The sequence below is a fragment of the Paramormyrops kingsleyae genome, chromosome 9 (assembly GCF_048594095.1).
Source record: "Paramormyrops kingsleyae isolate MSU_618 chromosome 9, PKINGS_0.4, whole genome shotgun sequence".
Taxonomy (NCBI): Eukaryota; Metazoa; Chordata; class Actinopteri; order Osteoglossiformes; family Mormyridae; genus Paramormyrops; species Paramormyrops kingsleyae.
Genome location: NC_132805.1, coordinates 15,481,832 through 15,497,257, shown reverse-complemented (window position 1 = coordinate 15,497,257; position 15,426 = coordinate 15,481,832). Strand labels below are relative to the sequence as shown.

Below are 15,426 nucleotides of genomic sequence, written 5' to 3'. Positions count from 1 at the left end.
TCGTTCTACGAAGCGTACGAGGATTTGCATCGTTAACCGAGAGGCAGGCAGCCACCCCCGACCCACACCCCCACCACCATCGGCCCCAGTCCCCCCTACCCGTCTCCGCTGGACAAATAACAAATGGAAAATCTTACTGAGTGTCCTGGAGCCGATACATCCCATGTTTTTTTTACAAAGGCCCTGACAATAAGCAAGGAAGCTCTACCTTTTCACCATACATTCTCTCTCTATTTCTCTCTCCCTTTCTTTTCCTCTCTCACGTCGTATGTGCCTCTCTCTCCTTTTGCCTCTCTCTCTCCTCTCGCTCCATCTCCCTTTCGCTCTCTCTCCCTCTCCTCCTCTCTCTCCCAGCGCAGTATCGATGAATCGTAACATCCAGTCTGCCAGTGAGTCAGTATAGAAACGAGAATAGAAGGAAAAAGAGATATGTACTTTATAAAACATATATCATGTATTATTGTTAATATTATGGCTTCTGCAGTTATAATGATCGATGATCTCAAGTTTCATTGTTGTAAATTAAAATTTTACTATAATCAGAATAATGTACACAAGATAGAACTTCCTGAAAACATAATTCACTTATAACCTTTGTGTTTAATAAGGTTAAAAGTCAACAGAGGCCATCCTTTTAATGTGCCAATAAATGCCATAAGCAGACAGGTTACCATTTGTAACGTGTCATTTCATTATTGTTGCCAGTGTAGATATCCCCTCACTGCCATGCCATTGTAAACCTGGCATAAAATGGGGGGTGTTCTCAGTTTGGCTCCCCCTGTGAGGCTCGCTCTGCTTCACAATGCAGTACAGCTGTTTCCCACCTTTCCCGCCCTCTCTCTTGCTCTCTCTCTCTCTCTGTGTCTCTCTCTCTCTCACTATCTCTTCTCCCTCACTCTCTCTCTTGCTCATGAACGGCACACACACGCAGGAGACAGACAGCGATACGCTTCTGAAAAATCACAAAATGCCAGAGCGATATTGCTTGCCCCCTTTTCTCTTAATCCCTCTCTATAACTTTCATCACCTCCACTGACTCCCAGATACACCTAGAAGAGCAGTCTTGATCTTTGCTGCTCTGTGCATTGTGCACATGAGGTTGGTAATGTCAGCATGTAGCGCCCTCCAGCGGGACTGGTGGCTAGTTGTATATTTACATGTGCTGCTTCTCTGTGTGTTTCCCCCACCAAATGATGCAGGGAGGAAGTGGGAGGGAGGTGATCACACACACTGAGATGGAGGAGAAGGAGGGACAGATGGAAAGAAAAGGAGAGAGGGAGGCAGGGGGTGGAAGGTGAAGAGGGACAGATAGGTGCTTTGAATCCTGTTAAGGAGAGGTGAGGCTGTGGCACAAATTAGTATTCAAAGAGAGAGGGAGACAGAGGAGGGAGGGGTGAAGGGGGAAGGGTGGAAAGAGGTGGAAGAAGAAGGAATCGAAAATTGAGAAAGGACCTGAACTGTGCAGAAGTCATGATTGAGCCATAAGGGGGATTTTACTTACATGAAGTGAAAACTGGCTTTATATCCACCGAAAGTACTGCACATAGCATGTTGTTTACACTCCAGTTGACAGGGATGAATATTACAGCACAATCACACAGGGATAATAAATAGTGATACCCAGCCCATGTCCAGCAGGAAAATCAATCTGACACTGCAATCTGTTCCTCCACACCAGAAGGGGGGGTAAGGTAGCCTGTCGGAGAGTCACCTGAGGATATTTGATTACATGTGGCCCAGCATGAATCTAAGACCGCCTTGTTCCCCAGTGTGTTTAATCGGCTGGCGCTGGAGAGAGTTCGGCGCCCCCTGGCATTGCACAGGAGAAAGACAGAAAATAAGTTACCTCATCAAAAATCAAGTTGTTTCACAGAGTGTAGAAGAACAGTGGCTTGGATGATTGTAGCTACAGCCTCCACTGTGGTGGATGACTCCTGGGAAGTCAGGTTCACCAATACTTTGCCCATTCATGTATTGGGAAAGGCAATTCCCAAATTAGGTGGTTGGAATTCAGAACCATGTCTTGTTAAAAAGGACTTTTCATAAATGACTGTCACAGTGCTCCTTATGGGATGTCTGTCTCTCCTTCATTCCTCTGCAGTTTTGCGATATTAATGATGTTTCTTTGTCCTTTCTCTGGCCAGATCTTTCACTTATATTATCCACAGCATGGTCTCTTTTCTTCATTCCCTCTAATTGGTTGCAGCTTCATCCCAGTAGATGGCTTTTTGATCACCTGTTTGGACAGGGCTTTTTTTGACAGGATCTGCCTGATCATTTTACCCCCAGTTACACATGCGTGTACACACAAGCCTTGCTGTCCTGAGGGACAGCCTCCCTTGAGAAGTCAAGTTGTTTGTTCCAGCACTGATGCTGCTACTGCTTCTACAGCTCCTGCTCATCCAGAAAGGAGGATGGAAAGGTACTGTTACTGGGGAAGTGTCTGGGTTTACCCTGTGATTGCTATGCTACACTTACATAAGCATGGATTATATTACACTTCATGTTGTCCTGTAGACTTTGGCAGTCTGCTCACACCCTGGCTGGTAGCCACACATTTAGCATGGGGATGGTCTGGTTTTGCAGAGCATGGACACTCTGACCAGACAGACTCAATGAAGGAAGGGCAAGAGAATAATCTGGCTTTTAGAGCTTTTAGACTACACTGTAGCTTGGGTGGTCTGTGGTTTGTTCTCTAATTGGAAATATTCCTCCCTCTAACCAAAACTAATTTCTTGTTTCTCTGTCATTGTCAATCGCTTCCTCTAAGTTTATGTTTGTCTATATTCAGTCTGTTTACATTCCTCTGTCAATTCTTGAACAATCAGCTGGTTCCCAGATCTGACCGTGACTATCTCTTCTGCATCTTGATCAGTATCAGAAATCTTTTTTATCTGTCCAGCTCTGCAACTCCATGTTTTGTCAGTCCAGGAATTTTCCCCATGGGCTTGACAATGTATGGGTTTACACAATATACTGACATCTGCTGGACAATTCATACATTACAGCTGAGGTCAGTCCTATGAGCTGCAATGTTAATTGCCTTTTTATTGGAGATAGCTTTCAAAAGACTGGATCGGCTCCACAGGGGAAGTCCATGGTGAGAATGATTGTGTCACATCCTGAATGTCTGCTTGTGTGTGTGTTATATTACAGGTACTTGTACATTAATCAGATGCTGCATGTCTGTAAACCTGATGAATCAGATATAGTCTGGAATCTGAACGTTAACTTTGGAGCAAGTTATGAGCGGACAGTGAGTCACTCACAGTGGTAAATAAGAAGAGGATTTGCTCACAGTGAGCCTGGCAGGCATCCAGCTCCACTGGCTCTGACTCCAAAATGACTCCTGTTGTCAAACAGCGCCCCAAGGCTGGCCCAGGATTTATCCATCCTGCTCAAGGAAGACTCTGAAGTCAATATATCCACCCACTGGGCAAACAGTTCAGGGAGATACAGTGATCTCCATTTACAGACCAGCCCTCCATTATGTCCCCTACTTCACGCTGGGGAGGGGCTTCAGCTCTCGGAGACCGGTGTCCCTCCTGATCTGCATCCTCTATGATCAAACTGCATAATCGGTAACACTTTGCTGGGAAATAGTCAGGTAATAGAACCCAAATCAAAAGCTCATAGGATTTGAAGGTCAGGATGATCCAGACGCTCCTATGTGAAGCACATTCCAGAAAAGGGAGCGTGGTGAGGAGCATAGGCAGAGTGACATCCCATCGCTGTGACTCGTGCAGCATCACATCCTTCTAATTCAGGCCAATGGATTCAGGTTGATTGATTCAGGCTGATATAATTACTGCTGAAAGTGGCCAGAACTCATAGGGCAGGGGTGCCCAACTGCAGTCCTGGAGGGCCGGAGCCCTGTGTAGCTTAGTTCTTTCCCTGTTCCACCATAAATGATTCAGCTCAAGAGCTGTGTGGTAATTGAATCTGGTGTGTTAAATGAGTGGAAACCCAAAAATGTGCAGGGCTCTGGCCCTCCAGGACTGGAGTTGGGCACCCCTGTTGTAGGATAACTACAAGAGGACACAAACAGCCAAAAATGTCAACAGGTCTACACTGATGTCTCCCTGTTTTTTGGGCAACAGTGTCATGAAAGAGACTATAAAAAATAAACTGAACTTAATTCAATGTGTGGTAATGTGTTTTTGCAGACAAGATGACTTTACCGTATTTTACTTCAACTTTTAAAACTCCACCCTATATGAAGTGTCAGTTTGGTGAAATTTGGTGACTTAAATTTTGAAGTTTGAATAATATACTAAATATACAGTATTTTTATAATAAAATATGCTATAGAAGTTAGTGCTAGTTGTAGACATTTGGTATATGTGCTATCCCTCCTAACTGTATTTAATCACCCGCCTTCCCCCATTATCATTCCTGCCCTCAGTTGTTCATTATCTCTCTCTTTCTCTCTCTCTCTCTCTCTCTCTGTGTCTCTGTCTTTCCCTCCTCCTGACCTTACAAGGAAACACAAGCAGAAGGCTGATGTCATAGAATGAAGAATGTTTCAAGAATCCAGAGAGAGTGAGAGAGAGAGAGAGAGAGAGAGAGCGAGAGAGACAGATGCAGAACCGGGGAGGTGGGGATAGAGGGGGGGGCACAAAGTTTATGGACTGACTATCCTATGTTAGGGGGGTTAGAAGGAAGGAGAAAGAGAGAGAGAGAGATCTATGCTCAATAATACACTGCTCCTGAGCAAAAGTCAAACGAGAGGGAACTTGTTTGGGACGATTGTGTCATTCCTTTTTCAGAAAAACGGGGGAGGGTGAAAAGGTTGTACAGGCACTTAAAAGGTTTGAGACAAAAGTTAGCACCATATACATACACTGTGTTGCTGCACAAGGCACTGGTGCACCTTCGTAGGAGCTGACACAGTGAGAGTGTCGCTTATGCAAAGGGAGTGTCACTTATATTCACTTTGTGACAGAAGCTAAGAGCAGGTAAGTTATTTGTCATGACGAATTTCGTCTATTTGGAAGAGGTTTCTACTTTAAACATCAATAGTCGTTTGTAATTCACATTCTCGTCTAACTTTTTCCCCATTAAACTTTAATATAGTTTTGGACATTTGAATTTAATGACCGGCAGTGTATTTTATGGACTGTCAAAAATATTGTCTTGCAGACAATTGGTTTTGGTATGCGATTATTTTAAGCTCCTGATTTATAGTAGACAGCAAAATTTGGTCAAGACATAGGTCCAGACAGGTTAAAAAGCGGAGGTGCGTCAACACTACCAACACCCAGGAGTCGTGCATCGGAGTGGACACGGAAATGTATTATCACTGACAGGAAGTCGGTCACTTTAAACAAACAAAAAAGTTTTGCAAACGCTATTTTGGTGGAACTGACTAAAGGACCTCGGGACGAAAAGTGCGATAGCACGTTATAACACTGGTTGTATGTTGAGGAAGAAAAGGCGGGTTGGAGGAGAAAGAGAAAGGGGGGAGATACGGAAATCAACCGATCGCGACATTTTGTACGGGGCATCTGGCAGCCTGGGTTACGGTAAGTGCTTCGCTTTTACCGTAATGTCTTAGAGTAATGCTGAGGTTATGTTAGTTACGCTGCTTCGTCATTACCGCATCTGTAAGGACGACGCCCTGGTCAATGCAATATCCATTTTACGCAAACATCTAAATCAATTATGTATGTATGTACACGGACAGTTACATTGGAAAGGCGTCACCCAGTTATTAGAGCACAGCTGGGGGATCGCCTAGCTTATATAGGCAGTATTGTGCTTGACAATCGCGCAGATGTAGATGGGGGTTTGAATGCTGACGCGGCGTGGATCGCTTATAAAACAGGGCATACTGTCGATCTGTATTGAATTAAAGTCAAGATTTGCAAAAAGAAAAAAAGCCGCTACGTACACTGAAATGAAGCAGAAGCTTGTCTTTGCACGCACGCGTTTTTCTTCGTAGTGTTTTGTGTTGTGAATTAATGCACCAGCCGGTTAAAATGAGGGGAACGGATTTCCCCAGAGAAGTGATGATGACGATCGACCATTCTGCGTAGATGTCGCAGAAAACCTTAAATGCATATAGTTAAATCTACCAGATATAGTTTTCTCTTTTTACTGGTAAATTACACCAGCTGCCCCCCTTCAGCAGGATTGCAAATGCAGACGGACTGGAGGAATTTCAAAGGCCTGATTGTGACCAAGCAGGGTAAACAATGGTCTCGGAAACACACGGCGATCGTTAGATTTCAAAACATCGTATTATACATATTTATTTACTAGTTACTAAAGCAACCACTATAGCCTCACGTCATGCCGTATAGGCTTATTGGCTGTGGGGTTAAGGCTCATACCAGGTTTGGTTTCCTGTTGGGTTTAGTGGTTTGATTCGTTTATAGTTAGGGTTTATCATTCGCTAATGCCGTTGTTTTGACTTGTGTTAAATGTTTAGTATACCTGACAGCTGGAAGGTGCTGACTCTACCCATGGAAAAGCGTTTCTGCTTTTTAACGTTTTAAACTTCCTTCTTGTGTGATCTTCAGCTATACAAGATATTGAATCCTACCTGCCGTTTTTTGTTAATTTAGTAACTTAAAATCGAACTCCGCGTTTGTGTCACTTCTGCATTTACTGAAGCAGTTCTTACAATGTTATTCAAAAGGATGAGCAGATGTCCCTTCAGGGGCCTGAAGTGGAAACGTGAGCTGATGCCACGAGGAATAGCACAACTTCAGTTAGACTCCCCTTTCAGACAGTGTTGCTTTGCTGTATTGTCCAAGCCATGCATTGTTCGTAAGTTTTATTGACGCTAGACAGAAAAGGAACTCTAGGTTTTCCAACAGAGGACTTCTAAACCACATTACTGGAAATTTCTGCTACCCATCGCTTAATATGAGTTGGCTTAAAAACTAATTTTGTTCATACCATTTTGTAGGCTTCATAAATGGAGTAATCTGGTGTTGTAATGGATGGATTGAACATCCTTTACAACATGCTTATGGCAGCAAAAGGTTATATAGTGGGTTTGTTTTGCTGCTGTAGTTGATCTTGAGTAAGTGGCAGTGACTACCACTGCCTTGAGATGCACACTAAAGTCATCGTAATCTGGAGTCCGGTGCTTGGACAGCCTCCTGTGTTTGTGTGGAATGCTGGACTCCTGGGACATACTGCTCTGAGTCGAGCCAGAGGGTGTCAATAAAAACCAGTTTCTTGCTGGAACACATCCGCCAGCAGTGCACGACTTGGAGCACAGATGGGAAGAGTGCTGTCTGTGACATTCCACATTCCTGGTATGTTTCACTAGGCTTGTAGAATTCCTGTGCTGTCAAAGGAATGCTGTTCACGGACATCTCAGGTACTATATGCTCTTGTCTGCCATGAACAGGAGCAGCTCTTTGAGATGGGAAGCTATTAGTGATGCTATAAATAGCTGAAAGAGCAGATGTATGCTTGTTTATTGGCAAGATAGGTGGTATGTTGCGTAGTACCATTTACAAAAAAGGTTTTTAATGAATACAGATGAAGCGTTTGCGATATTTTATGACATTTTAGCTGCTGGCAATAATGGTAGACCTTTTGTTTGCTTTGTGTGGTTTCTGATAAGGAATGGCATCAACACCTGATTCATCTTGTTCATTAGCTGTGTTGTGAAATTGGTTGGGTTGTGCAATTTTTTTTCTTAACATTATAGTTAAAAGCATTGCTTAGATGACAAGGCATTTAGGTACTCTAGTATGCATGGAGCTGGTGTGGCGCAGTGGGTTAGGCCTGCCTGTGATCAGAAGGTTGCCGATTCAGGTCCCCTACCTGGCAGAGTGGTCTTACCACTGTTGGACTTTTGATTGAGGTCCTAACCTCTGAAAACATGGCACCTGATAACTTTGCATTCTCATAGGAGAGTAAGAGGGGATATGAGAAAGCAAGAGTTCCTATATAGGCCTACTGGTCCTGCCACAAATGGCAAAATACTTTATTACCACAAGACAGAAACTTCTACAACAGTTTAGATTGCTAGATTGTAAGCAGTTATGTACGGATATATAGACATTATAAAATGTTCACACTATAGATCTTGCTCCACCTTGACTAGTGCAGGCCATTTGTTCTCCCATCACAGAGTTGTAGGCTTGACTCCTGAATGAGATTAAGGTTTGTCACTTGACCTATCAGCACTGATTCACCCTCTCTTTGTCTTTTATTCACAGATTAAGAAAATGGCTGACTCCAGTGACAGCAAGCCATTTGTGGCGACTTCTTCTATCACCTTCAAAGTTACCACTCCTTCCTTTTATAACCAACCAAAAAAGTTTGCTTCTGTGGCTCCGCCTCGGCCCAAAAGTCAGACTAGCCAACCGCAACCCGCGACCTCTAACCTAATACCTGCCAGCACAGCCGTTATTGGTCGTGTGGGAGAGCTTCCTCCGCCACCTCCTCCTGTCTGTGATGGTAAATTTCTTTTGCTTTGTCTCTGGTTGCTTCAACTCAAGGACATGAAGTTCAACTTTTGAGAGAGACCTTCAAAATCTCACTGCAATGTCTGACATAAATAAAAAGCCAAGTTCAAACGTGAACAAAACCATGGCTATTGAAGTATGTTATGGTTCTGGTAAAGAATTCCTGTGGAGCTGGAAGTTATTGAATGATTATTGAAAGTTAGTGTTTGAAGAAAATATTTATAGTTAATGATGGTTCCTTCCCTCTTCTGCCAGACTTCCCACCCCCTCCTCCCCCATTGGATGATGCTGAGCTACCAGTCCCACCCCCTGAATGTCAAATCACACCCCCTGCTTATGAGGCCCCTCCCCCTGCCTTTCCTGCTCCTCCCTCTCCGCCTCCAGAAGACTTTCCTATTCCATCAGCACCTGAGGACATCTCCTCACAAACGTATACCCCTCCTCCTCCCCCTCCGCCTCCTCCGCCTCCCCCGCCACCTCCTTCCAGCAGTAACAATAATAACTCACAGGTGAGTTTGGACAAGATGCTGTTGCAGGTCTCTGTATCCTGTTTGTCGCCAGTATGTCAATGTTCACTTTGTTGTTGCTTTTGCTTGTGTTAATTTGTTAATTTGCTCTTTAATTAGTTGTTCACCTTTAGGGAGTATATATATATATAGCTCTTTAAATAAACGCACATCTGTTTCCTGTGTCCCTACTCTCTGCTCTTCTTTGTCATGATTTCACAGAGGCTCATGGAGAAGCAGACTAGCTTTGACAGGCAGCTGGATTCCCTAACTGATCTGTTGTCTGAGATGGAAACCAGAGGGCCTTTTAACCCCAAGGTAATGATTAGGTCTTTTCTACTGTTAAGGAATACGAAACAAATATTGTGAAATGATATATTTTCTACCTTTTCCCTTCACAGATACCTTCTCAAGCTCCACTAGTGTCTGCACCCAAACCATCTGGCCCACCAGCCACTGCCCCAAAACCACTTTCCTTCCTGCCTCCCCCTGAGCTTCAGGACCACCCACCCCCCGCCCCATGGGCTGAAGAGCTCAAAGCCAGGACAACAAACAGACAAGCCAATCAGGGCCCTGCCCCAACCCATAGTCAGCCTCCACCAGCCAATAAGACTCCAACGGTGGCCCCCAAGACAGGCTTTCCCACCAGTCAAGGCACATCCAACAACAAGAACCCAGCTTTCGGCTCCAAGGGAGGTGTCACTGCTCCCTCTGCCGTCACGAAAGCCCCAAATTCTATCATGCCCTCCATTGCTGCGAAACCTGCCCCATCCAATTCATTCCCTCCTCCCCCTGTTAATCAAAATGCACCCAAGCGGGCCGTTTCGCCGGTTGTCAACCACTCGAAGACCTCCCCAGCTGCTAGTCAGGAAACTGTGAGCGCCCCCACTATGGCATCACAGCCTAAACCGATTTCTTCAGCATCTCCTCCGTGCGGCCAATCTGCAGGGCCTCCAGCCTCCAAGGTGAGCCGCAGATCCGTTCAAGCCATTAGGGGACGCGGGGCACCTAGAGCGCCAACTCCTGAGGAGCACGGATTTGGCACACTGCTGATTTCACTTGTCTATGCCCCTAGAAGTACATATACCTCCTGCAGTGCCAGCACAGCTATTTGATGTGGGGGGAGGAAAAAGGTGTCAATGATGCTGTTAGGGTTAGCAAACTGTCAATAAGGCTGTCAAAATATCAGTTTCTTAATCGAAATTAATTGCACACTTTGGCAATTAATCGCATATACAGTTTTGTTACCATCAAAAAAAGATTTTATTGTCTCAATATTGAGTATAGAGATGTATATAGATGAAATTCTATTAAAAATCTCTGCTCATACTACTCTCCCATTGGGGTATCTAAATAAACACAGTTAAAGTTAATGCCATCACAGAAATAACACGTTGCCACTTTAAAATTAGCGCTAACACTAATGTGTTACCTTTGACAGCCATGGTTCTTAAATTTATTTTTGCTTTCTGACATTTTAAAATGGTGTAATAATGTGAGACAGGGCCTGATGGGCCGGTTTGCCATCTCCCTGCTGCTCAGATGTGCTTTGGCTACAAGTTAGCGCTGCCCAAATCTTTATTTGCTCATGTTCCCGTCTGTCTGTTTCTCGCTGTTTTGTCGTGTCGTAGCCTGCCCAGCCCCCTGGTTCTGGTTCTGGTTCGGGAATGCCCCTTTCCATGAGAGAAGTGGAGGAGCTAGAGAAAATGACTCAGGACTTCATTAAGAACATGGACGCACACGCCCCTGTCATCACCTCACCTCCCACAGGTAGGTTCCGTAATCTGTGTCCCTGTGGCACCGTGTGATAAAGCTTCGGCCCATTGTAATTCAAAATATGTGAAGTAAAAGTATTTTACGCTCCCCGTGGGGTATTCAAAGTATTTATACCAGTTGAAGTCTGAACTTGCTCCATGGAGGAGTACATTGTTTTCAAAATGCTTAAAATTGAGATTCTGGCTATCGGTGTATTTTAAAAAATAAATAAATAAATAAAAAAGCCCCAGCTCTGCAATAATGTGAGAATGAAATTAAACTGAGCTTCTCAAGAAAGGTATAGGGTATGAGATAGTGGCATGAAATGGGATTGGTCGTCGGGAATGTGGGGATCCTGTGTTTGTGGAAATCTGTCATGTTATATTTTGTGAGAGGGTGTGAAAACTGTCAACAGTGGCCTCAGTTGTCTGTGTAGTCTGTTTACGTTTATCCACTGATTAGAATGCAATATACCTACTTGGAGTGGACTGCCAGTTTCCCGCTGTCATGCTGAGCAGGAACATACAGCTCAAACCTGAGCTTAACTGCCATTTTATTATTACAGTGGGCAACTCAAACCTACTACTATCTCGAATGTAGAAATGTTTAAAAATTATGCCAGTGAAAGAGCCAGCCTACTTTTAAATTAATTAATTACAGGAACACTACTCCCATGGCAAAGCATCCAAAATGTCTACTTTTAAAAAAATCCACACAAAAGTGCAGACACTAAATAGATTCAGAAGGTAGCTACCGTAAATTAGCTAAGTAGCCTAACTAGCGCTCTAGATGGGCTTAGCTCAACTGAAAAGTAGCGGATTGCTAATTCACTTCACATTTGTTGAAGCAGCTATAGCGCAGCTAGCTATTAGAGGCAAAATATTAATTATTAGAGTTGTAGACTGTGAATGTTTTAGACAAATTGCAATATATCCCAATGGACAGTGCCAAAGCAAAGAGAAACGATTGTAATGGGTATTTAATATTCTATTATTTAGCACTCACAATATTTACTGTTGAGCAAATGCCATGCTGAAACAGCTTGAGTGAATGTGGGTTCTGTCCCTGAAGGATCTTGGTAAGATATCATTGTTTTGTGTCTTGTAGCCAGGCAACTTAACAGGAGACTTGATCTCGACAAATGCTTTCTATTTTGCAATGAATTTTTAAGAAGGAACTGTTGAGCAATTAGTGACATCCTAATGAGTTGGATATGTCATTAGTTTGAGCTTTACTCACAACAGCTAAATGTCATTTTAGAAGGCATAGATTTGGGGTGGGGGCCGGGGAGAGGGGGCCTGCAAGTGCTTTACTAGTGTATGTCTTGCAGAATGAAAAATACCAGCCTGCTAGCATTTATTAATTGCATGACGGAAATTCTCCATGTATATCTGAATTAAGGCTGGATTTATACAGTCAGGTTAATGGGGCGTGACACTGGGTGGTGGAATGGATTTTGATTATATTTTTACAAATTGGAAAAAATGAATTAAGTAATGAAACCCAAAATTGCCCCTATTCAGTTAATTTCCCCAGCATTAATATCCCAGGATGTTTAAAAGATACTTTCACTTCACTAGAGGTATTTTATTACTGCTTCAGAGGTATTCGTACTTTTCAAAGTTAAGCATAACCCTGTGCGGATATCCTGTATTCAGCATTAGCATTTAGCATAACCCCGTATTATGGGCTATTCTGCATTTCTCCCAGAGGTTTGTGGGAAGTGTAGGCAGGCCCTCTCCCGCTCTCAGCCCGCCGTGCGAGCCATGGACAAGCTCTTTCACTCCGACTGCTTCTGCTGCATGACCTGCCAGCGACCCCTGCAGGGCTTGCAGTTCTATGACAGAGATGGACATCCACAGTGCGAGGACTGCTTTGTGGTGAGTTTTGCACAAATCTGACTGACAGCGTTTCTATTCCTGTTTCTTTTTATTAAGGGTATGTATAAGTTTACTGCCACTGGAGTTGCAGGGGATGGATGTTCATATCAGAAATCCTCGCAAGATTGGGTGATTGGTGTTACAGTGCTGGATGAGTGTGCATGCTGGTTGTGTTGCTGCTTAGAGGGTGTGGCACTGAGGCTTCCTGCAGCCTCGGCTTTCGACACACTCCTTTTTGGCGTAACTGGCTACACCTCGGGCTCATGCCGCTCCCCGATTCCCGCAGAACTCCCTGCCCGTGTGCGCCCGCTGCGGCGAGCACGTCACTGACCGCGTGCTGAAGGCTGTCGGCCAGAGTTTCCACGCACATTGTTTCCGCTGTAGTACTTGCGACTGCAGCCTGGAGGGGGCGCCCTTCATCACTGATGACGACAGCCGGCCCTACTGCGTTTCTGACTACCACCGGTGAGGGAGCCCGCCAACTGCATCGTCCGGTCCTCTGCGGTTGCTATGGTCCGACGTACTAACAGTACTCCCAGAGCGTTTTTGTTCCAAGAGCCAGGAAGGAGCAAAAACATGGGCTGTCTGGGGCTCCCTAAGACAAAAGTTGGCATACACTGCACTATACTATTTTAACGTGACTCCTCTTCTCTGTCTGTCGCTCAGTCGCTTCTCACCGGTCTGCGTGAGCTGTAAGGAGCCCATCGTGCCTGATCCCGGCAGCGAGGAGACCATCCGGGTAGTGGCTCTTGACAAGAACTTCCACCTGAAATGCTACAGATGTGAGGTAATGACTCCCTCTGGCCATAGCCACCGATGTTAAGTTTTCAATTTTGGTGTATAATCACCTGGTTTTCCACAGTTAAATGCTCCATACTGTTAGCATGGGCATGTTAATTTAAACATATGATTTTTTTCCCCTCCAATTATTTCTGTGTGTTGCTAATATGGGGGACATTTCTTTGTGCTCTGTCTATTCGCCCAATCACAGGACTGCGCACGCCCCCTGTCTATAGAGGCAGATGCTGATGGCTGCTACCCATTGGACGGTAGAATCCTCTGCATGAAGTGCCACGCCCACCGTGTCAAGCAGGCCGCACATTGATTTGTGAAGACAGCCGCCAGTCTAAGCCTGACCAAAAATCATACGCATAGAATAGCTTTGGCTCTGATTTTGTGATTTATAGCCATTTCTGGCCTATCTCAGTTCAGAGGTAATGTACTGTACTGTGCAAATCCTGTAGTCACCCCGGTTAGCCTACGTCTATGATGTCTGTCATACATTTAGCTCCCAGCATGATTTGCACAGGTATAGCTTTGGCTTTAAGCAACCTCTAACACCAATGCACTTTGGGATTCCTAGTACATAGCAACTTCTCCAGCACTCTTATTTCAACAAAAGTAAATCTGAGTACTTTATAAAACCTTTTGTGGGAGTTTAAGGTGCATTGGGCTTGCTCCACAAGTCGACTTAGGGAGCTGTTTATTCATTTCTAGCAATCATAATATATGGAGTGTTTTGTATAAATTACATTTCCCAGCAAAACTTTCTTGCAAATTTTTTGGTCTCAGTGCTGCATGGGGATAGTAGTTTTAGGGCTAAAAATTGTATTTTGACTGGTGAGCCTGTAAAATTTGAGGGTTTTTTTCCCCCCCACTATATTCAGTATTTATAAAGACTGAAAACACTTTTGGCTTGCAGCTATAAATACAGTGGTTTAAAATGCCATTCAGTTCACACGCTTAAATTATAGAGTATAACAGGTGTTTATGAAAATAATGCATATTAAAGTGCTTCTAGCACTGCAGCCCAGCTGAAATTACATTGCCAATTAAATAGCTCATTTCATTTTCCTAATGCCTGTGTTTTGCAACAAATTTAGATATTTAAACATTAATATTGACACTTCGGAGACTATAACAACATTGCCTTTGTTAAATAAGTGATTTCAACGTTAGTGTAGAAGTTCAAATTACAAATACGTATAGAATTACTGTTATGGCTGCATATGAATACATAGCTGAACTTAAAATGTGTATTTAAGGCACGCATGAAATAGAATTAGTTACACACCTGCACTTGGATATCTTTGAAAATGTTTGAATTGCAATTTTGGAAATTCCAAAACAATAATTGCTATTTGAAGAAATTCCATACATGTTGTTATAGTTACACTAATACTGATGTCTCCATCTAATAATAGCATGTGCCTTCATTGTAAGTGGTATAAACTTAATTGGATCACATTCATAGCTGCACAGACAGCCTTGCAAATTGTATCCAGTCATCAGAAACATTGTCGTTTAGTTCCACTTCAGCTATATTGCCTTCCCCACTCTCAGTTCCTCAGCGTGTTTTCTCAGAAATGAGCGTGGCGGCACCATGGTTTTTCCGCCGAGTGCCTCTATTTGCTACGTCTTTTGTATGTTCTTGGAATGGATTTTCTAGATTAGGATTTTTATTATTACATTGAAGCTTTAATAGTATTTACAGCCACGCAGAGTATTTCCCCCTCTTCTTTTTCTTTTCTTCTTGTTCATTCCCCTCAGTCTGGTTCATTCCATATACTCATTTATTGATGCATTCTTATGTTAAAACTCTGTTTGTCTTGACTTCACCAGGGCAATACTTTGACCGTACTTTTGCCAAGCAGTATGTTTAGTTTTTCATTGCTATAATCATCTTTGTGATTATTGCGGTAACGGTTGTTTTTGTTATTCCGTTATCATTTTTTGTTACATGTTTTTGTCCCTTTTTTTTTTTTTACTGTATTAAACAATAAACTGAAAACTGATAATTCATTTTATCCCTTTTTATTTACTGAATATATTGTTTGCATAAAATAAAGT

The 15,426-nt window shown here is 43.5% G+C and overlaps 2 protein-coding genes across 13 annotated transcripts in view; one reads left to right on the top strand and one right to left on the bottom strand.

The window, feature by feature from the left end:
• Positions 1-15,426, bottom strand: part of fam131bb (family with sequence similarity 131 member Bb) — a 33,585-nt gene that overhangs the window by 17,849 nt on the left and 310 nt on the right. For 2 of the 8 annotated variants that reach the window (XM_023792744.2, XM_023792746.2), the window contains exon 1: positions 138-484. The exons of 3 other annotated variants lie outside the window; for them this stretch is intronic. In XM_023792744.2, coding sequence (XP_023648512.1) covers positions 138-165 — 28 coding nt within the window. In that variant the 5' untranslated portion in view covers positions 166-484. Of the gene's footprint in view, positions 1-137; positions 485-15,426 lie in introns of those variants that run through there. 3 more of the 8 variants (XM_023792745.2, XM_023792747.2, XM_023792752.2) reach the window with 2 other exon arrangements.
• On the top strand, positions 4,549-15,374 carry zyx (zyxin). 5 transcript variants are annotated; one of them, XM_072716415.1, is made up of 11 exons: positions 4,549-4,958; positions 5,432-5,525; positions 8,187-8,427; positions 8,691-8,944; positions 9,164-9,259; positions 9,343-9,906; positions 10,573-10,711; positions 12,407-12,576; positions 12,863-13,041; positions 13,243-13,363; positions 13,568-15,374. In XM_072716415.1, the coding sequence occupies exons 3-11, from the start codon at positions 8,196-8,198 to the stop codon at positions 13,679-13,681; spliced, it is 1,869 nt and encodes a 622-aa protein (XP_072572516.1). In that variant the 5' UTR covers positions 4,549-4,958; positions 5,432-5,525; positions 8,187-8,195; the 3' UTR covers positions 13,682-15,374. The 5 variants fall into 5 exon arrangements, with proteins under 5 accessions (XP_072572516.1, XP_023648506.2, XP_023648510.2 ...); XM_023792738.2 differs by lacking the exon at positions 5,432-5,525 and having other exon boundaries at positions 4,550-4,958; XM_023792742.2 differs by lacking the exons at positions 4,549-4,958; positions 5,432-5,525 and adding an exon at positions 5,539-5,666.